Consider the following 23,573-nt stretch of genomic DNA (forward strand, 5'->3'; position numbering starts at 1 on the left):
CAAATGCATTCTTTAAACATGTATCTACGATCGAGGTGGCGCTGTAACACGCAGATCCCCCAGCGCCCTTTGGCAGGCGATTTCTGCCACCCCTTTATACCGCACGACAGCCAAAAGGATACAGCCACGCTTCTGTTCCTGTACTTGACAGCTCTTCAGTCGTTTTCCCGACCCCACGATATTGGTTTCAAGCCCTACAGACCCACGGTCGTCTTAACGGTGTGCGCAGAGAATGACATTTGGAGAACTGAGGGTACACGCGCAGGTTTTCTGACACCCAGACTACGGGGATATGTGAGGATTGACATACACTTTACCACATTGTCGACTCAAAAATGGAGGAAGTTTTCTGATACAATCATTGCTCGGTTCGAGAATCGTCTACAGCAAAGTTTCTTTGGAGAGAGGACGAAAAGGCCGTATCACTGTGCTTCGCTTGGTGCGTCCAACTTTGGAATTATGTCCGTTTATGAAAACTGCGCATGCGAAAAAAATTTACGGACATGGAAATGTCACATATTTTACAATGTTTTTGCAGTAGTTGAGCGTCTTTGAGAGACATTTTTGGATAGGAGCTCTGATATATATCTTCATGGGAAAATACAAAGGGATTTCTTTGCGGAAGGAAATTAACCGACAAAATGAGTTCAGGTAATAGCTTGTCCATTATAGCTCTGGAATGAAACTCGAAACGAAAAACCTGGTCGAGTATCACATTTAATAAATGCTTCCTCACAAACGCTTTGATTGAATTCTGAGGCGACCTCTCCAGTCACCTTCAGGCTTTGCAGCCCGTTATTGGTAATACAATCTTCGGTGGCATTGCGAGGAGATGTTAGAGAGGGGGTGATGCATTTGGGTCGTGAGGGAAAGAGGGAGGAGAGACAGACGGCTTAAGAAAACAAGCCGTGGTGGCGTGCGATGTGGTGTGAAATAAACTTCGGGGCTGTCAGTAAGAGTGAGATGGATACGGGTTTGGAGAAAGTGCGTCACAGCCCGTAACTGAGCGTCTATCGAACAAGAATTATCATTCTTTTTCTTGCAAACAATTGCCGGCAGATTCGTCGTCGTCTATCGCCGTCGATGGCTGAGAAGAGTGGCAGCGTCGTTCATGTTTGAATTTTTGCCCTGGCCTGGCACCTAATGGATCGATCCTGGACTTGGAATGGGGTCTAGATGTTGATTTTGGTGTTATCTTAGATGTGGAACTTTTGTAGCCTTATCGGCGCGCAGCAACGATGTGCACCAGCGTTGTCTTCGAGTTTTTAGGATTCATTTTTCGACTACAACTTCAGAGGAATGTAAGCCAAAATTGGTTCTTCTACCTTCACTTGGCGTCACAGCCAGAATTGGTTTGCTGCACGGCACACTTCTACAATGCTACATGAGGTATTCTGCTTCTGATATCTGCATGTGGAATTGAAGTTTACCTTGCTGATGCAGCAACCAGTAATAATTAACGTGGCTGGAACAGTAGCCGGAACTCATCGTTTTAAACGGCCCATAAAACGAACAAGTCCTATTCAATTTCACCGAGGAAGTTTAAAAATTTTATTCGCGTTGTCAAATGCAAAAGCAGCGAGACAGCGTCACTGTCGGTCGCTCTAGTCTGGAGCAGACTGAAGTCTCGATTAATTCGTTTCGGCAATCCAGGCTCTTTCTTTGGAAACGGGAAATAAAAAGATTTTTCACCATGGTGCCGTGCCCGTGGAAATTAAGCAGAGAAGGTGGCCTGTGGTGGACTGTCTGGATGTGTGCGGTGCTGATGCTTCTTGGGAAAGAAGGTAGGACCCAGGAACAACGTCAGAAATGCTGAGGGAACTAACATCTGTCCTTTGAATAATTTGACTTGAGTGTGCACGCAAGCATAGACCAATACGCTAATATAGCGGAATACGCGTAAGTCGTAACGCGTTTGCGCACGTCGCAGACATCCGTAAAACGAGGTGCGCATCATTTACTAAACGTTTTACTGTGTTCAAAGCGGCTTTAAACGCCCTCGCTGGACATTCATACAAACGTGGTTTGTCCTCTGTTGCCGAATTAATCAGATTTAATTTCCAACTGTTGGTTTAATATTTCAACGTGTGCGTTGCTGATTAATGGACGATTCTGGTACTCACAAGCGCGTTATTGTTTTCATAAGAATCGTAAGGCTTCAAGGTAAAAGAATGCAAATACGGATTCGTAAAAAAATCTTTTTATGCAACTATTAAGCAATTTGGAGTTTTCTTTTGTTTTATTTTTGGTTTTTTTCTCAGGGGATCAGACTTTAGCTAGGAGCATGGATGGTATACTTCGCCGAACAACGAACCACGTCCAACAAAAGATTTCAATCTGAAACAGAACTCTTGCTCAAGATCGCAATCGGAGTATTCGGGAAGGGCCCGGCATCGCGGGAAAGGGGGTTGACGGTATATCTAATTGCTACCCGAAGTTTGCAGGGTAAACACTACAGTCGGCGATATTAAATCTGAAAATATTTTCGCCGGTGGCGTTGAAATCAAATTTGGTGCCTCACTCGGTCTGGCTGCAATCCAAAATTCCTTGACAGAATGAGAGTGGAGACGAGAGCCTCATGAACAGCGCAAAATGAAAAGCCATCGACCACTGAAGGTTTTTGTCTATGCGTTTGCCTGCCGTGTACGAACAAGATTTTCCGCTTTGTTGTACGGTCAGCAAAGCATTCAAGAACGCCTTTCATCCGTCTTTTTTGGCTGGTGAATTCGATTAGCTTTCCGTGGCGAATCCCAGTAAACAAAAAGTGAACGCAGAGCGCTCCGAGGTGAAGACCATTTGCAGCACAATGAAACGGTTGGCAGAGTCTTTCAGCCATTTTTAATTTTGGCTTCTTGGAGATGTGCGTGACCTTGAAGTGAAAATGACATTTTCTTAAAAAAGAAAAGGCTAAGACCATGGCGCAGGCAGTGCAAAGGAAACTGTGCGTCAACCAGCCAGTTTGAAATTCTGTTATACCAACCAACATCATATTTTTTCTGGTGTAAACATTGCCTTCAAATGTGAATATTTCAATTCCAGACCAATTAAGAGTGACCAATCATTGCAAAATCGTTTTTTATTCTCGCCTCTCGTTTAATTGTTGCCCATTGATTTGTGAATTCTAGCATTATGAACTACGTAGGTGTCATGATGTACTAGTTGAGCTTGAGGGCAACATTATTCAGAACCCTGGTGTAATTTATGTGAGTGTACATTGGCGAAAATAGTCATACTACACAATATTATGTGAAAGACAACAAAACTCCACGGCCGCGAAACGTTCTATTGAAACGTCGGATCTGACAGAATATCCAGGGACGTGTCTTCAGCCGTTACAGAGTATCGAGCCATTAGTGAGTGTAGCAGCAAATTAATCATAAAACTGTGTCCACACGTAAGGACCTGTCAAGGAAATAGCGTAGTTAATCATGAGTGATGAGTGTCCAGGTGGTTGTCCTATGAAGATTAATTGAAATTAGCACTGTGTTTGTACATAAATGTTCACTGAAATTGGAGGGACCCGAGCGTTCATTTTCAAATTGATAGCTTCTTCCTCCGTGCTTGATGTCTGTGCCGTTCGCAAGTTTATCAAAGGGTTGGGGAAGTAAACCATGTAATGATTTCTCCTTTTTGTCAGAAAACGAAACACATGTGAACTCGAGAATGGCGAAGAATTTGGTAGCATTGCAATGACAGCAAAGGACTTAAAATCGAAAACAAGTGAAATATCAAATTACAATTTGTACCTACTGGTCTTTATCATACCTCAGACGTTCAAAGTATGACCAAGTTTACCTCAAGGTATATTTATATTATATCTCACTAGTACTGAGCATACCTCCAAAAGTACTAAGTATCTACAAATAATGATTGAATATAAGATAAGCGTCACTTTGTTCTTGAGGGTAGTGACGTCTTCTCGATCAATGCTTACGTGAGGCGGGGCATTACCACCGCTCCGCTGATCGATCAGCAGTGAGAGAGTATGGTAAGATGTTCGCACGACCATCACGTTTCTGTTTGGGGCTACCCGTAGGCTGTTGATGCACAGAAGAAAAATGTGGAATAATTACGTTACGCTGATCAAAACCGAGGCTTTTCCTCTCCACTAGCGCCCCCCCCCCAAATGTCTCGAGAAACAATAACATTAAAGCTAACCCATTGCCGAGGTCCTTCATGTCTATGTGCTTGATATTCAGGTAACCAGTACTTAGTATAAGTTTGTTTCTGGCGATATATTCCTCACTCTCTTCCAAGGCACTTAAATATTTTTACACAGGTATGCGAAAGCTATACGTAACATTAAAGGTAACACTGAACCTTACTTCAGCTATTCCTATTTCAAGCCCAATCCGAGAGGAGATAGACAAAGCTGACAACATGCGCAAGATTCCAACCCTAGCATCCACCTTGGAGGTGTTTGCAGAAGAAAGATCGACGGGTTAAAAACAGCAGGGGAAAAAAAGGACTTTGCGATCGGTGCACAGTGGTCATTTTCAGGAAGAGATGTTCTTGATATTGCCGTAAACCTGATGATATGCCATCTGCTTTCAGCCTAGGCGCCCTTTACAAGTCATTATTTTACTCGAAAACCTAGGTAAAATGCACGTTTTAAAATGTGACGTCAATGCAAAAGATACTACACACTTTAAAAGGCTTGAAACTTAAGAAGAATCATCGACCAGATATTTGTCCCGAAACAGGCCAAGGTGTTGAGAGGAAGGTGCGGTTGGTCTTCTCTCTGTCCGCTCGTAGCCCGATGATGTGATTAGCATCGACCTAACACGCTGATTGATTTAGTGAGTCCAGTGCGCTTGGTCACTTCTGGACACGCAGTTATTGACCAATAGCTGGATGGGTCACTCATTAGACCGGAAGTGCAGCGACTGCAGTTGCGCTGAGGCGTGAGAGGAGGCTGCCACCTGGCCCTAACTATGAGTTATCAGCCTTGTAAGGCCGTATCTAAATTTGATTGGCTACGGATGGATTCAGCACGCGACTGCGGAAGCCACCAGCCAGCAGCTTTACACATTTCCAAGAGAAGCATGTGATATATCTAGTCGCAGCCATGTATTTTGGACACAGCCTAAGATTTGAACAACCAGACTATTTTGAAATATTAAATTGTAGGACCTATATTGGTTGGTTTGTTCTGACCTCATATAGAAACGATCCTTTATTTGCACATTCTGTTGTAAAACAACAGCAATAAAACTTGCCCACCAAATGAAATCATCATGTACGAAAAGCAAAACATGCACCCTTCACGATCATACGACTATTCAATGACATCTTGACCACGCCAGATAATCCATATTATAGTAAGGCGCATTAAATTGTAACAGAAATTATCTAAATCAAATTTTAAAACATCCATTAAATTGTGACTTGACATTATGACAAACTGAACGTATAAACAAGAAGTAAAGTGATAAGAGAAAAGGAGTTTATTGCTTTCCTCAATCTTGGTTTACCTACCATCTAAATTTTGAATGTCTCTTTTCATCGTAAATTCCGAAACTAGGGTAATTAGGAAACAGAGCACAAGCAGCAGGTTATATTTTCAGTTTGGTAAAGCATTGTATGATTTAGAAGCATACGCAAGAGAAAAACCCTTTACCCACAGTGCATCGGTCACGGCGCCAAAACGTTAAATCCGTTTCCTTTGTCCCCTTTGTGAAACACTACCCCAAACTGGGTATCAAATTAAGTCCAAAAACACTGCAGCCGCGAGTGACGATGGATAGTAGCTCTGTCGACGGCTGATGCATGGTGACCAGGTTTATCGCGTAGATTTAATAACAGCAGTTTCATTTCAAAAGGACAAAGTTCACGGTGACCAAGTTATTTTGTCTGGACTCGAGGGCGTATGAGGTCGACTTGCATGAGCTCGGCCACTTAGACTTTAGAATGGAAAATCGTCATGGCACGGTCTCCTGATTCAAAAGGCTGTATGTTTCCCCATTTTAACAAGTGAATAAGATAATCAGTCTAGTACATATCCTTAGCAATCCTTAGTAATCGATATTTTGGAGCTTTGGCTAAAACCCCCGGCATTCGAAACTGTTTGTTACTTTGAGATGTGTTAATACACTTTGACGTACTGCCCCGAAATCCGCACTGTGCACTGCTTACAATTTTTTATAAAGATATATGCCTAAAAGCTAAAGACTGAAGTGGAAAGTCTCATCAAGTGCGATTTATCAGTATTGCTTCTCAAAGAACCTGAACGTGTTTTCAAGGACGACGAATGTGTCGTTCATTTGAGTGACCGTCTGAATAAAACCCCAGCCGAAGACGGGGATGCGGGAACAAATATTCGATTCGCTCTCGGGCAGTGTCGGTGCTACGACATGGGCCTGAATAGAACAGGTATGACTGTAGTTGCCTGAGGCTACGGTATGAAAAATATCAGATGAATTATTATGAGGGTATTTGGTCACACATTCAAAGAGACTTTCCTTCGGATGTTATAAGAAAGCTTCATGGATAGACAAAATCTAATGGGTAAAACATGAATAACTGCGATCAGCATCGTGTTACCTCTCGAGTTGCTTGGTAATAAATCTTCGTGTTTTCTTTTAAAGTCCACCCTAGTCTTCAAAGCTACATTTATGAAAGCTGGGGTCACATTTCAGATGTAACGTTTTTGTTTCTCATGTAGGCCCTACCAGGTTTATTCTGAGATAGCTGTTTCAGCGTCGTCCATCACCGTACAACAACATGGCCCCAAGTGTGAAAACATTTTCGATACCACTTCAAAGTACCAGGACAACGTGTCAAATATCATACCATACGGCCCTCCTAGAAGTTGGGCGCCTTAGGTTCAACATATCGGAACATCTCGATACAGTTTAAGCACAGGATCATATGTCAACTTCTCTTGACAATGTTTAAGTAAGCTGGCCAGGGTTGGGGTTATATCTGGGGCGATATCTGGGCTGTTCGATGGTGGTGCCAACATTGCTACGAGTTACGGAAATTAGATTAAACAAGGTCAATAGCTGAGTAACAACGAAAATTAATTGCCTGCATTTTGCTATTGGCTGAGCACGAACTTTCAATCATTCTGACTGACCCAGCCCGCTTGGTAAACTAGTCAGTGCACTTTGACGTGTTGCCCAGCTCCAGGCCTAGTCTCCACGTCAGCCGTCGTGTTTATCCTCCGCTGAGGATACACCGGGGAATGTGCGTGGCCGAACCGAGGCAATTACCACTTTGCCATATAAATCATGCTCTGAAATACGTCACACTTTCGTCAATGTTCCCTGCACAAAAACACTTTTTCGCTCCTTCATTCATACGAGGGGCCACTAGCAGCCTATGAAGAAAATGATTTTCTTGTTTTATCGAAACAGGTGAACACCCAGATTATTGTCATCTACAAAAGATGTTTATAAATCAAAGACAACGGAAGGACTTGGAGCCAATCTGAGTCCACCTAAACCTACAATCCCGAGTTGCCAAACCTTTATTCAGTGGGACAATTTCTTGCCGATATATCTAGTAAGAAAAAAGCCCGAGGCGCGCCACTAAAATCTTCTCTGCTGTGGATTATTGCTGGCCACATCATGCCTGTTTTTATTGGATAGCGAGCGCTATAGCCGGAGTTCTAAATGACACATTTTGTAAGTTGGACACCGTTCGCCCCCCCCCCACAATGAATCCATTTAATTCACCATCACTATGGTGACGAGAAAAATTGCATGGAGTATGCAGACGGTTTCATCCTGTTAGTTGATTGCCGAAGAGCCTTGTGATTTGGTGGCTGTTTGTTGCTGCCATCCTCAAGGTAAAAATCTAGACATCAAACTGACATAAAGTATGAAACAACAATCTGATTCGTCTTCCCGTCTACGTGAGTTTTGTTGTATGGAAATAGAAAATATTATTACTTTTAACAGTTTCTTGCTTTTTCATACATATTTTATCCGTAAAGAAATTTACTTTCTAAAATGACAAATATTTCATTATTTGTCTTAAAACTGTTTCAAACTTGTGATATAGTAAATTTAGCGAAGGCTACAAAATACATGTTACAGTTGTATCTTCAGTGTTGGCACTAAACGATGACCAGAAAAAATTGATTTTCTGTCGAAAAACCGAGCAAGTTTACATCAGAGGTATATGCTCTCAAGATAGGCCGGACGTGTACTCTTAGGGAGCCAATGAAAGGTTCGTCTCGAAACACTCTGTTTGCCCGCACTCCCAAAGATCGTCTGTACCAACCTTCGAACCACACGTTCGGCTGGAGTGTCAATTGGCGCCAGTGCAGCGCGACCACGGACTTGGCCGACTTAAGGTCTTTACTCCGGAGATGCTATAATTGAAAACGATTGATTGCTCCCCCGCCTTTTCTTCTTGACCCATTTTGAATGCTCCTTCTGCATGATAATTTGCTCTTCTTACTTCCTCCAACTTGGTGTGGCTTTTTTCGCCAAAAGTCTTAACATAGTGTGATACCAGAAAATACGCACTAGGAGACGCACATTATACGTATCCTAATTCAACTGCGGTGTTGCTGCGGACAGTAGTCTGTACAATGTCTGTGTGACTAAATATGCTAAATGCATATTGTTTGCATTTCTAATTGCTTATTGAAAATGTTCGTAACTTGCCTCAGACAGACATCTTGTGTGGTTCACCACATTTGAAGATGCTGACAATGACAAAATACGCGTTGATACCACACACACGCGTACGTTCTATTAAGTATCACTACAACACTTTAAGACAATGCAATAAACTCTTGCAGAAAACATTAAAATGACGATAATTTTGTCTCAGCAATGCCGGAATATTCTGATGAATTTTAATTAAAAGACAGTGAGAAATATGTACACAATAGCCGAGGAGCGAAAATGTAAATTGACATGTTTTACTAAAGCAAAGACGTTTATTGCGTTCGTGGACTTGAGAGATCGATTGTGAATGACAAGCTGAATTAACGGAACTTCTCTTGGATTTACACACCCTAGTTTGAAACCTCTTCGGTCGAAAATTCACTTGCCATTGCGGCAACATTTGGCGTTGTGTGTGCTGCTACGTTGAAACACTCAAGTGGTAAAAATGGTTTTGCGTCACAAGCATGACGTTGCGAGCACTGAAACGATACTGGAATCCGAAACTCCACGCGGTCTCCAACGGGGTATGTTTCTTATCGCCCAAACACTTAGCTCAAATCGCATTGCATTAATCTCGGCCAAGGATCAGAACTTTTAAGAGCAAAAAATACATACACATTGTTTACGTGCAATGTAAATTAAAAGGGCCGCTAAACAAAGACTCCTGCCACACATTCGCAGGCATCAAGCCGCGATTCTAAACAACCAGTAACGTGCGCAACCTAGGCCTACACAATGAAATCCTCCAACTTTCACGTACTACAATGGCGCCTCCTTCGTCTATCCATTAAAGTGCATGCTTGTCGCTTTATCTATGTCCAACCACAAATAATTTAAACTGGTATAGGCTTTTTTTTTAGCGTAAGACGTGTTATCACTGATTAGACTCTCTGATCAGATGCTTTTGGAAATAAATCAAAGTTGAAACAATATCAATTAGAAATAATCACAAGTTAATCACACTTTATCGAGATTTAGGTCAAATAGCGAGCTACTTCAATAAATTGTGAAGTGTATTCCCTTGTCATTTTTCCTTTCCTGTTACTTGTGTTCTGATTTGTGGTTTGACTTCTAATCAAGATTATGACAGATTTAGTAACAAGTAGGCAATACGTCGGGTACAATGGCAATACTTTACTACCGTTGAATCATTTGCACGCCTTAAGTAAAGACCCGATCTATGCTAAATCAGATCATTTACACTACCTATCTTTTCATGAAAATATCATGTGAGTTTATCGGTACAAGAAATGTCACTTTCTGGATGAAAACTAGCATTAGCAGACAAAGTATGAATCTGGCGGGTGTTTAGTACCAAAACTCAAGAAGCAGTCAGTTGGGTTTTTAAAAAGTGTAGCGATTGATAAGTAGGCCTATGATAATTATTCAACCCGGTTATAAATTATTTGGCAACATCTGAATCTAGCTTAATGAAGGTATTATTAAAACGAATATGATTTCATGGTTGAATTTCACATATCACTCTCGTCAATGCCGAATGAAGAATGATTTGAGTTGTAAAAAATGAAACCTTTGATCATAATCAGCTGTTCTGAAAGGAACACTATATAGCCCCAATTAAGGTGTAAACATTTTCAAGCGTCTTTGGTCAATGCACCTTTCTCAGGTGCTATGATATTTGGGGAAACCTTGTAAAAGGTTCATGCGAATAACAAAGGTTATGTGGGCTAATCCAGCCAGTCACTTTTTTTAATACGTTCAAATGGCATTTTCTTTTATACAAAAAGTTACCATACGGCACTCTGGTGCATTGTTTCCTTAAAGTTAGTCTTTTCATAGTCTCAGATTTCATGTAATAAACCGTGCGTTCAAATGCAATGGTTTGCTTTTACCCGGGAGAAAATTAATGGTTAGGGACCATGTTAGCAATATTGTTATGATATGACAGCCTGATATTGGAGTCTGAGTGATCTGTGACACGGATAGTCTATTAAGTGTGCCCTGTCCCCCCCCAAAAAAAAAACCTAGTAGACGGAACCTCTGGCATTATTACCGATCAGGAATGCCGGCTGATTCGTCTTTGTGGCGCTCTCTGCCATAATTGTTTGTATAACTTTGGATTGAATTTAGTAACATAGCCATGACTAACGAGAGTGAATGTTGTTCTTACTTGTGGTCTTAAGATCTCCTGGTGTTTGTGTGGTATATTTTTGGTACTTCAAGAAAAGTGCCGTTTACATATAGTGCAATTTGTAAAATGCCTATTGGATATATTGTGGACAGTACTTGTACCTCACGGGAAAACAAACTCCGTTCTCATGATATATATATTTTTATGGCACATTCAACAAACATATATGAAGATCTAGTCCTTTGAAAAATAACCAACTCGAGGTAGTTTTAAATGTGGGTTAGTCTAGATGACTCCAATATCCCACACGATCATGCTTGACCCCAAAGCGAGCGCGTCTTATTGCTGTCACTTGTAAACATATTCCAAGAAAACTCAGCCATTGGTCGTGTTTAGATTAATGTCAAGAAAAGTTATTATTTGTAGAACCTAAAAAGGTAACCACAGTTTGGAATGTTAACTGTTCCGAAGTAATGAGCAATCCTTTATTGGCGTTGATTATTGCGAACAATGTGAAGACGTTGAAAGGCACATAAATATGTGAGCATTTTGGATTTTTAGCCAACGATAATCTTTCTCATAGGATGGACACTTGTTTCAGCAGAAAGTCACACAAATTAACATGACTTGACGGGTCCCCACGTCATGCTTCATGTCAAGTCTGAGAAAAAGGATGATGAAATAAGTATTAAGGAATTAATTCGGTTAAATCAGTCATGTCGACGACACATTTCAAGCCTAGACGCACTGCAGTCACGTTGGGATGTATCAAGAGGCGTTGAAGTCACGGACTGCAGAATTTCCCGTTCTTTTTCACGTGGGTGAATAGTGTGGCAATGCATCCATTTTAAATGCTATGTCCAACACGTTTCCTACAATGAAGATTTAGTGACTGTCAGTATGTTCAGAGTTTGTCGAATGATTGAGAATGCTTTTAAGCACGATCATAATCAAGACACGTTAGCTTCATCATTTGGTTGAAAGGCAGAAATACCATCAGAGACACCTGTGTGCCACTGTATCTTTATTCTGCGCAACGCCATACAGTGAATTTTGATCCCTAGCCAGTCCAACCCGATGAACGCTACCCATGAAACCCAGCAATGTCATACAAACTCGCCTTTTCAAAGCATAATTCAGATTTTGTCACCCTTCCAGTCGTCAAACTTTACGGTCAAAACGAAAGTACGGCAATATTTTTTTAAACTCAGACTGCACTGAAAAATTATAGCTATTACCCTTAGATGAAGGTTCTGTTGGAGCTTCCGTAGCATATTTACCCCACTCACTGCCACATCCAAATTGATTGAGCCAGAGTCGTCCCCAGCATGTTTCCAATCAAACGTTTAATGCTATGTGCTCTTCCAAAACTTATACTGTCCTTGGCATTAAAGTGGACATGAGAATATTGCATGCTGTGTGGTAATCTTAGTGGAGGCTCTCCTGGATCTCGAGTTAAGCAAGTTTTACATCATTAAACATAATCAATCTGAAATGTAGCTCATTGCAATGTAGTTTTTGCGTTTTTTAAAAATTTACATAAACTTGAATGATAGTCATTGAGCTGGGGAAACATTTCCCTTAATTTACTTTGTCCAAACAGCTATCCTGCTGACGCTCCTAACTCAAATGGCGCCAGTAGTGCTATGCTCATGAATATGAAAATACCTACACTAAAAAGACTGTTTTAAAACGTCAGAGGGAAATATGAAACGAGATGGGATAAAAAAAAGTGCAATTTAGGGATTCCGTTAAAAACCACCGGCATGGGTCCTTTAAGAGAGGGGGAGCGAGGAACCGCACTGAACACGACCTGGAAAGTGAGAAAGGGGGTCTCCGAGATAAGAGTGATTTGAGCCGGGGTAATTGCACCGACTGATTGATGGAATAGCTCAAAAGAGAGCAAAATAAATCCGTTGACTTGGGTTTCATTTCAGTCGGCATTGCTTCAACGGGCAACCTGAATATGAGGGGTGTTTAAGTCTCTGAAAACAGTTGACTTCCAACGGGTACTCCTGATTTTTTTTTCACTTCCACTTTAGCTGAATTTAACTGTTTAGTTTTCACATTTTTCTCCCCATCAGTTTGTGTCACGAGAAAAGCTTGCTTCGAGAGGGATATCTGTCAAGATATGAGTAATCATTGCCAATGCACAACAATAAGATCCACACTGAAGAATGATTACAGATGAAGAAGTTAGATTTTACGAATTTGTTTATGACCGGTATTTCGTCACCATCTTCACGAAGAGATACTTTGGCCAAAATTATTATAAAATACTGGAGAAATAAGCGTTTGAAAGGGAGACCAACTTCAAATGCCATTTTCTTGAGAAATAGTGATATCAAAAATTTGTCCCTTCGTGAAAAGACTGATGACTCGGGCAAACTGTTGTGATATTTACAGATGTATAGAACAGCTTCTTCACAACGCGGTCGTGGACGTTCAAAACGTGAATTGTGGGGTGTGCTTGCAAGAACGAGACAGTCGCTCGAGTCACACGGGAAATAAACGCGGAGTCAATTGAAGATGGAGCAATTCACGCTGTTGCCTGAAGCATGCCAGACAGAGCTTTTGTAAAGCGCCTGTCTCACTTTTTCTTACTGCTGTAGACGTTACGCTCTGTATACATTCCTGTCTCGTAAAAAAACTGGCCAGAAATTTATTACTAATGACGACCGACGGAGTGTGTTTTAAAAGAAGAACTTACAGGTTTGTCGATGATACAATAAAAGCTTAATTTCCGATAAATTGCTTGACGCAGAGTTATCGCAAAATGAAACCAATCGAGCTCAAATGTCATGAATTTACATGATGCCCTGTGTTGTTGTCTTGGTAACTGGGTCATCAAAAGAGAGCAGGGTGGATGACTGCTCTTGAGTCATGTCCAAGTGAACTTAGGGAGAAGTTCCGGAGTAAAAAAATAAAGTAAGTCTTGACGTTACCATCAGCACTAACACGCAAATAAAACTACCTTTTAGAGCCAAGAGGACAAGACATGACGCTTTATTCTTAAAGATAATTTTATCTATCAAACATCTACCTCATGTTAGACTTGTCATTGAACCACAGGGACTTTATATTTGCAGACACTTTAAAAAGGACCGTCTAACTCCACCAAAGAGATCCATTAACGACACAGGGCCGTGTTCAGGAATGTAGAGGCGGACATGCGCTGAAGACACGTGCATTCATTGTCCAAGGCATGTTTGTTTTCGCCTGTCCGGCCGCGTGCAGTTGCGCTGATTTGAAATTTTAAAGGCCGTCGGTCCAAAACTCGGTGAGTGAGCAGAATTCGAGCATGAATGTGTGACGTCAAAGCAAATAATGTTTCAACTGTTTTCAAATGTTGGGGACATTGAGTTCCTAACTTCGTATATATGAGCGTTGGAATGAAACATGAACAGAAATGAGTGCAGGTGTCAGTCACTTCGGTGTTTCAAAACGCCAAGGTCGTTTTGAGAAAAAACAACACGCTCAGCTCAAAGTCAGCATATGACCATGCTGATTGGGCAGACCTCGCGCATGCCTATTGCTGGGCCCGAATGACGTCGGACATACTTCAAAATATTGAACTGGTTCGTTAGACACAACCTTCAACGACATAGTATGTCTGTTTATGTTGTTTCTGGTTCCTTTTCAATATCATTTAATTCTTGGGTCGTGTGTATCCGACTGCGTTATGAGTTTCTGCGGTTCTCGGCGTCAGATAATATTAAACCCTGATATCTGAGGTATTTCAACATACAAATGTCAATCTTATCAAGCGCTCTTCGAAATATAAAATCCCTTGCTCCGAGCATGCACGGCGTGCACCCAGCTTTGCACTTTGCGAGTTTGGAAAGCCTCATTTTGTCTCCCTGAGTGGCAACAGTGAGGGTTTTCTTTGACACTCCTGCGTACGACACGGGGTCCAGTACGCCCGCCTCGATTGGCGAGGGTAGGCATTTTAGCCTGACGCAGTGAAAGTCTGACGCCTGTATGAGATGACTAGTCGAGCATATGAGTAATCATAGTGCATCAGCATGCAACAGGGCACTCACAGTTTTAAGACAACAGAAAAGGGAAGGAAGTCATCAAAATATAGGGTCCTCTCCTTTCACCTATGCAGATAGAAAGGTCACACAAGAATTTGATTTGCAACCCTTGGAAGCAAATACACTTACAACTACAGTGCAGATGTTGTAAAGGACAACAAGACAAGCATGGCATAGGGGAAACGGTGGTACATCAACTATCGATAGAAGAACGAATAACCAGCCCGGCCATTTGTCGGGATGTAAATTGAATTATCAAGTGCTTCATAATGTCGGTGATAATTAATCATAGGGGGTAATTTGGAGCTACCTGCTGGTACAACAGACTGTTAAAGGTGATACTCAAACAGTGAGATATGTGCTGTTTGATTAATTGTCTCTAAGTATACGCCAAGAGTTTGGGGGTGCGTAATGAATGGTTTCTCAGTTGTCGTTAGGTATCAAACACCTTAGCGGCATTTTCTGTTTTTAAAGAACCCCAACGGTTTTAACAATAAAAAAACATGATTGTGTTAAGTGTGTAATAAATCATATATTCATTACCAAATCATGTCTGCACTGCGTTTGCATGTTTTGTGATTTTGCCCAAACTTTTGAACAGTGTCTTCGAATTCATGAAAAATTTCCACAATTTGACCACTGACGGCGCTATTGAGAAACGAAATTTTTAAGATGTAACACCGGTGAAAACAATGAAACTGGTATCCATGACACGACTGGTTCCGCTACAAACGTACATGTACATGAACATGGAGCTATATGTGCGTGTACTGCATACCGGGGATCGATCTGCGTGCTGCGGGTCTACCGTGCCGCCTTATTTCTTTTCTGAGTCTGTGCTTCTTTCTTCATGATTTACAATAGTGCAGAAATCACGTGTCATTGGTAGATGTATACATTCTGCGAAAGAACTGGGATTGAAATTCTTCGAGTTTCCGAAGAATGAGAGCGCTGTCGTCTGCGCCTACGCGTGCTATGTCTGCCTAAAGCGCACGCATTGTGGTATTTCCTCTCCGTGGTAAAAAAAAAATCAATATTCATTAGATGGTAATGAGTCGTGACGACACGTCCATTTTTACAATACCGGAATGGCTCCGGGGAAAATGGGTACAAAAACTGTGTTTTATTCACAAAAACGTGTATTGCAAGGAAGATGTTCATATATGTGCAACTCTTATTAGAAAAGTTAGCATCATCGGAGTTGGTCTTTAAAGTCCAGAACAAGGGAGTGTTTGCAGGAGTTTATAAGGTGTCATCCCCCCACACACACACCTTGTAGTTAATTCTCGATGAAATTTTAATTTGTTTCTGCGAAATCGCTGACACGATTTATTTTGTGAACCACGGAGGTGGCTCATCAGGAGACCGGTTCTACTGGGCTCGCTGTCAATGATGTTTGCCTTTCTCACTTCGATCGGACGTGCGTGCACTTGATATTCATCTTCCTTCCCAAAGTCTGAATGCCAGATACTGCAACTGAAGTTCTATTCTCATTTCAAACATAAAAAAGCCGAATATTCACAATTAAACAGGGATATTTAACTGGGAGGCATGATGATCGGCTGGGGGTCCGGATCTCGGGGGCCTCCTTGAAGATGCCGACTGCGTCAGTAGGTAGATGCGCCTAGGGACAGGCAATATTGTGGTCTTCACCGTGACAGTACGTGTTGGACCCCTGCTCTTTCGGCGCGGAAGTCGCAGTGATAGGCTCGGAACCGCCCGAAGACAATATGCGGTAAAGGCTCTCTCTGAGAGGGTGGCTTTCTCCTCTACCTCTTTGAAAAGATGCGAACAAAATGTGAGGGTTTGTCTCCAACCGTTCAAATTATGAGGTCTACGGCCGTCCTCACACAGCTGTGAACATCAAAGTTTTTTCCTTACCCGCCATATGCCTTTCACTGTTAAAGCCGAATGTATGGCGTGCAAATTTAACATTTAATCCGCCAATAATAGGGATATATGTCTATTCCTAATAGAGATATCTCTATTAGGGATATTTCTCTATTCCTAATAGAGATATCTCTGGAAGGATTTCATGGTGAAAGAAACTAGAAGGGTGAAATGATTGCAGCTGCACCATGTATCAATCTCTTTCTTGAGTATGTGTGGTTCTGAGAAGAAGCGGGGAAGAGCTCAACGTTTCAAACAGTATACTCGGTCCGTCTTCAGGAGACTGCAGGATTCTGAGTGGGAGTCAAGCTTATATGGCGTAGAGATATCTCTATAAATTATAGAGATATCTCTTTAGTACGTCCTGTTTTAATACAGACATCTCTATTATGTTTCCGTTCCGCACACTGGGTCAACGGAAAGGTCTTTGTATCTTAACGCACAAAGTTCCACTGAGCCAAAGGGTTGTGCAAAGTTTCCTAATGTAAACAACCATGGGATTACGAGTACCGAGACACGATTCACAACCCCTCAAGATAATAGATTTTTAAAACACAAACGTATCGGAAGCGGTAACTTAAGAGAGATATCTCTATTGCGTAATAGAGATATCTCTTCAAATGTTACGCTTGAAGCGGTGACTCTACCTTTAACTATGCGCTCCGCATGCATGAGCGTCAATAAAAAAAAATATCGATTATGCCCTTCTCGAGCAAAATCTTTTACCCGTTCGTGTGCCGCCATGCGTTTAACTTCAGAAACGATTACAAATTATCACAGGTCACGATGTCCTTAACAGCCTGCCGCATAACTAGCCGGCGGAATTGATAGTCTATTTTGATATTTGCATTTGTGATGGATCACAGTGCCCCACACTCATCCCAAAAATTGCACGCCACACTGTCGAAAATTGTGGAATGCATTTATGCAAGACACTGAAGTGTTTTGGCTCTACGAGTATAAAATGGGACGATAATAAAATTCCGTTTTTAGAAACTCTATGAGAGTCTACATTATTCGCAAAGTGAAGGGAAATAGTTGCAGTTTTGCAACATTAGGGGGCGCTATTTTTACGTTGCATATATAATTTTTGTTCATGTACACCGACCGTCCTACCTCTGACAGTTCTTTCCTACTTGAATTTTATTTGCATTTTAATAATAAAAATTATAATTTGTTCTTGATATAGCGTCTTCCATTAAAAACCTCAAACACTTTATGAGAGAATCACAAACTTGTAAATAAAAAGCAAATGCCAATTGATTAAAATAAACATTAAGAATAGTACCTTATATGAATACATTTTAAAAAAATCCTATTCAATTCACAATCACATTATTCAATTCATTTCCACATTCATAAAATTATTAAATTCGAATGACTACTGAAGGAAATCATGTAGCAAGGTATTTAATGACAGATTTAGACGAGGTGAATTGAAGTGAGTCATATTTGGCCTACAGTGAAGAATGTGATTATTTAGCCAGGAATGTCCTTGCCATACACGAGGTAAGCATGGCGCTGCAGGTACACAATATTCTGCCCGCTATATTCGTCGTTTTAGCACCAAACGTGCTTTTTCACAGATATGACCAACTGTAATTGGAAGTGTTTCTTTCTTTGTTTCACAGTGGTCTACGCAGACACCAGACCTCTAGTAAAAGAGATACTGACAGATTACAACCGGCTGGTCCGACCAGTTATCAACGAGTCAGTCACGGTGACAGTTTATCACGAAATTGTACCTGTCAATGTCATCTCATTCGTGAGTATTTCTTCCATGTTGGATGTGAGGTATTTAATGCGGTCGAATTTCATTTTTTTTTTCAAGAACACTCCAAAAGTGAAAATCAGCATATCGAATCAGTTGCATATCGATATGGAAACTGGTAGAAATAAAACTGAATATAAACAATTGAGGACGTTTTGCCCAGTCGTATGCGCACGCTTACCGTCGACAGTGCGATTATTGATAATCTATAGAATATTTTCATTTTGTTCATTTTAAATTCATTTACCACCAGCGGTTGCCTGCCAATTACAGATATTTATAAAATATACATGTATATACAGATACTAAATAAATACACTAAATTACATAAAGCAAACCAAAGAACAACTACACATGTAAAATATGAAACAAATACAAAATATACCACACACGCACAAGCTATAAGCAACACATAGAAAGGCGGGGGTAAAATAGGATGGAATATTGAGAGTAGGGACTAGGGACGAGGGGAAGGATAACGGGGGGAGGGGACGTATAGGAGACCTAAGGGGCAAGATACATGAAGGGTAAGAAAAGAGAATAAGGACAAATGAGAGAGACTAGAGCACCAATGAAGGACCAAGCTATATTGACTGATATGGATTATATAATTGACATCATGAACTGATGTATTCATTCTCAAAACACTGGCAGCTCCCGATGAAATTGATGTGTTGGAAGTGACTATCTATCCGGATATAAAATACCAGGATTCCAACAATTCTGAATGACGCCACTTAACGTGGCCAGTACCCTGTTCTACTGAGTCTTCCCAACATGTTTTTAGTTCAACCTTTACATTAGTATTACATTTCTGAGGAGGTTTTTCGCTCTGAAACGCGGTGGCGTTAATTTCTCCAAGGGCAAAAAGTGGGTGAATTTTTAACGTGTGGCAAGCGGCATTGCCTTTTTATCAGGTGAAAAGCCTCACGGCCGCTGGTGACACTGCCGCGTGGTTTTAATCGAATTCGCCAGCAGTACCTTTAGAAAATGTGACGGTCGCCCCCCAGCATTATGTCCAACAACACGCGCTACTTTTACATTTGACCAATTTTGTGCCCCTTTTCACTCTGTCCTGTGAATTTTTAGTATGGAGGTGTCGAACGCCACTATGTTGAAAAAAGACCTAGTGATGCATAATGTGTTACATTCAAGACACGTAAATACACTTCGTTAAGATCACAAAGTTTGTTGGATACAAATATTGTCAATCCAGCAGGTTTTTAACAGGAATTTCTATTTCTATTGTTTCATTTTATCCTGATGTTACATATCCTCGATAAATATCGTTTGTGAATTCCTCTCTTAAATATAACACTAATATATACCGGTACATATTATAAAACATACAATTACAAATAAACATCTCAGAATGTAACAAATATTAGTTAAAGTACTTTATTAATATACTGATATCTTATTACGATATCCTTCAAGTTGATTATAATCTTTCATATTGAAAGGCTCGAAATTGTGTTTTGGCAACTTTCAAATGCACCTGCCGCGCAAGAGGAACCGGTCCTTCCTTTCCAATTTGTCAATCTGCTTCTAACTCTGTCTCCCCTTTGCACTTGAGCTCCGTGACGACGATGTGGCCTTGGGTCAAGGGTAACCTCGGCTGGAGGCAGATCAATACAACACACAAGGGGCGGATAATCAAGCGATCAGAATGGATTGCGTGGGACTCGAGGCTGTTATATTCGACAGACTGAACTCAAGTACGCGTAATTTTTGATGGACTCGAGGGGGCAAGAAGGCGTTAGGAAGCACCACTGTTTCCCTAAAAAGACCATACATCTTGTTTTAGCGTGGTTTTTTAGAAGGTCGAGTAAGACAATATTCTCCATTCCCCTTGTGGCGCTTTATGTAGAAGCTCTATTGGTAGAAGCAGCTCAGCAAAACAAATTGCATACGGCTATTTATTACTGAAACAAGCAGATGAGATGCTGTGTTTAATTTACGCTGCTCAAAAGGTTAACACAATAGTTTAACACCAACATTTAGCTTTCCTCCAAAATTATGTCATTATTTAGCGATTAAAAAAAATGCTTTGCTCCATCTGGTAGACCAAGTTACCTTACCTAAAAAGTAAAAATATCACTGCCCCTTTAAAGTTAGTAGGATACTCCACGGTAAAGGTACTTGAAGTGCTGAGGTGTTTAGGTTTAATAAGGGGCCGCGCCACAATGTCAATTTAAATCTCTCAACAAGTCCAGGATAAATGCCCTTTGCGATCTCCAACGACGCACGGCGCACAGATTTTGTACAAGATGGGTTTGAGCGTGGACTTTCAGCCCGTCTGGTGGCCTCTGATCGAACCACACACCGTTTGTGTCGCCGCGTGTGATTACATCACCCTCGTCAGCCGTGTGACAGCCGATCAACTCATCCGCACGGGGCAATTAACTCTGCGGATAACAGGTGGCAAAACGGACACCACAAAGGGCTGGCTTCAAAACTGCAATTTCGCGTTGCTCCTTGATATCAACTGTTATTGACACAAGTGGTCAGTTAGTTGGTTAGAGTAACGTTTCAGTGCTATCGTGAACTTTTCAAGAAGGCGTCTTCAAATTCTTTTTATGTGGAGTAGTTTGAAACAGTATAATTGGATTTTTACTCTTGCATGTTTGTTTAGGATTAAAGTTCCTATTCAAATTTAAATTTGCACATAGGCTAATAGACCTAACAATCCGACAATTGGACCCAGAGACTTGAAATGGAATGGTATAGGTCATTAATTTATCTCGAGACAGCAATTTTTTAAAGGTTGCGCAAGGCAAACTCAGCTCACTGATTGAAGTGATCAAATAAATGTTACTGCGAAAAAAAGTCAATAGGACCGAAATTTTCATATGCTTGGAGATTAAATAATGGTTTAAATTACAGCATTAACGATAGGACTTGAAGTTGATTCAACTTATAACCACTCTTGGATTGAAGCACCTAGGAACACCAGAAACAAAACCAAATATAAAATGTACGTGCAGGTATCCTTCCCCTTTTGAGTGAAATACAGTAGACGGACGACACTGAGACTATAAGGAGGAGATACGAAGGAATTTGTCAGCAAACAGTCTGTCAAAAATATAAACATTCTGCATTTCAGTAAATGGCAAATGAAACTTCACAATAATGGTATTATTCTGCAACCGGTATAGGTATAAATTAGTTTCATTATGCACATAATTATGCAGGAATCTCTCTCTCTGTATACCAAGGGGTTAGAAATACATGGTCTCAAAAATAGCAATGATGACATTATATTACGGTGGAAACACACGCGGGACTTTGCTTGGTGATGGCCATCATACATGTCCAACATGACTTGTCCACTGTTGTCACTCAAAATAACGGAAACAGTACTGGACCGATAACGTGGGACCGGTATGTTTACTGCCACCAAGCGTCTCTAAAGTGCCCCGTTTGGTTGGAGTTACAGGTGTGGCATATTGTACTTTATTATTGCCAGAGCAAAATGCGGACGGACTCCGTTTGGCGGAGCACCTGCCCGGAATGATCCAGTTCTTTGATAACACCGCCTTTTTGCGAACCCGTCAAAAGCAAGAGGCGCTATAGATCGGGACTGGCTTTTATCAGATCATTAGGGCATCATGAATGCTCTGGGGACCATCGAGGCCCATCAACTCGATTGTCACTCAGTTAAGTTCACCCACCACCTGGCAACATATACACGCAATCGGTTGCCTGTTTGCACTACTTTATTCACGACTATTGCCACCCAACACATCTCTTAAAACTTCAAGAAGAAAAGGTAAGGTGGTAAAAGGTGATGTGATGCATAAATCATTAATAGAACTATCATCACAATGGAGTGCATTTTCCCTCATTATCCGCCTTGAGCAGAAGCACCCCTTCATCAGTTGAAAAGACCAATGTTGGTAGCGAGTGTTCATTTTGTTGGTACCGACGCGACCTCAACGTGTGAATTTCATAGTCGTTTGTTAACCGGTGAAAAGCAATTCCCGCCAAAGGAGTCTCCGTTAAAGTTGCGCCCTCCCTTGCCCAGTGCGGGGCTCATTACATCGATTTGGTTGACTAACAGTTTATCAAGGTTTCACTTTCACGCGTAGGTCTACATTGTGTGGTCCTGTCTCCTTAGTTGTCCTTTGTGAGTCCGTGTACATGTGTATTGTAGCAGTTCATATATATTTACAAATAGGTCATTTAGGAGACATTTTGTGGTAAATTTTCAGCATTAAAGAGACATTGGCTTTTAGGGAGACATCTAAGTGTCTCCTTGTTTTCAAACTACCAGAAGGAGGCCAAATTTTACCATCCAAATTTTGAGAGATGATAGACTAGGGTCTAAAATGAAAACATTCAAAGTTTCGTTCAGATCAGATTAGGGAATATTGAATTATGGGACAGTTAAGTTGGAAAAATTTTGTGCACGTTCTTATGGGAATGTCTCCCTAATGTTGATGTATATTCATACTGAATAGCCAGTCAGCGTCATTTTCGAATTACGAGCAGGGGCTGGTGAAGGAATGCGCACGCAGACCATGGAGTCTTACTGTCATTACACACATATATTGGTGCTGCTCCTGGACAATGAACAAGCTAACCATCCATTTTCCCTCCTTACAGGTTTTTCTACTATCTTCCGATATTCATACCAGTGTTTATTCAAGTTCAAGCAGGTGTTGACTTTCACTATACCTCTCTGTCAAACATCTTTCACCTCTTTGACGAACTTGATGCGCCTTGTTATCTTGAATGCAAAGATCTTCCTACATTAAAGATCACTGCTCGGGAGCACGTATCAAGATCTAAGATTGTGCTGTCTTTCACTGGAAACTGCTCTATGAAGTACACTCGATTTGTACGGTCATGCCATATCTTTTGCGTCCTCAAATACATCTCCAACCGAAGTCTTTCTTCACAAGGTAACAATTAGTTCGTGCTTGATTGGCGTTCGGGTCGAATGAGGGAGACATCCACTCGCCTACGCCTTGATAGAACATGGCTATACAAATACAACCCTTTAAACAGTACTGGTTTCTATTTCCGGATTTTTTCAATGATGTTTTTCAAAATGTCTGTTTAGCAGGCCTAAATACCGAATTCAATCTTCACGTGGTTTGGCATGCAGCCTAACTGTTCCAACGTGGTGAGAGGTAATATCTTTCCAGTTGTCA

General features: G+C 41.1%; 1 protein-coding gene across 1 annotated transcript in view; it reads left to right on the top strand.

The window, feature by feature from the left end:
* Window positions 1-95: 95 nt before the first annotated feature.
* LOC110991066 (neuronal acetylcholine receptor subunit alpha-7-like) overlaps window positions 96-23,573 on the top strand; it is a 61,484-nt gene continuing 38,006 nt past the window's right edge. Inside the window, exons 1-2 of the mRNA XM_022256183.2 lie at window positions 96-1,784; window positions 18,275-18,408. Coding sequence (XP_022111875.1) covers window positions 1,568-1,784; window positions 18,275-18,408 — 351 coding nt within the window. The 5' untranslated portion in view covers window positions 96-1,567. The remainder of the gene's footprint in view (window positions 1,785-18,274; window positions 18,409-23,573) is intronic.

Source organism: Acanthaster planci, linkage group LG19 (assembly GCF_054643075.1).
Source record: "Acanthaster planci isolate LZ-2023a linkage group LG19, COTS_SCS, whole genome shotgun sequence".
Classification (NCBI taxonomy): Eukaryota; Metazoa; Echinodermata; class Asteroidea; order Valvatida; family Acanthasteridae; genus Acanthaster; species Acanthaster planci.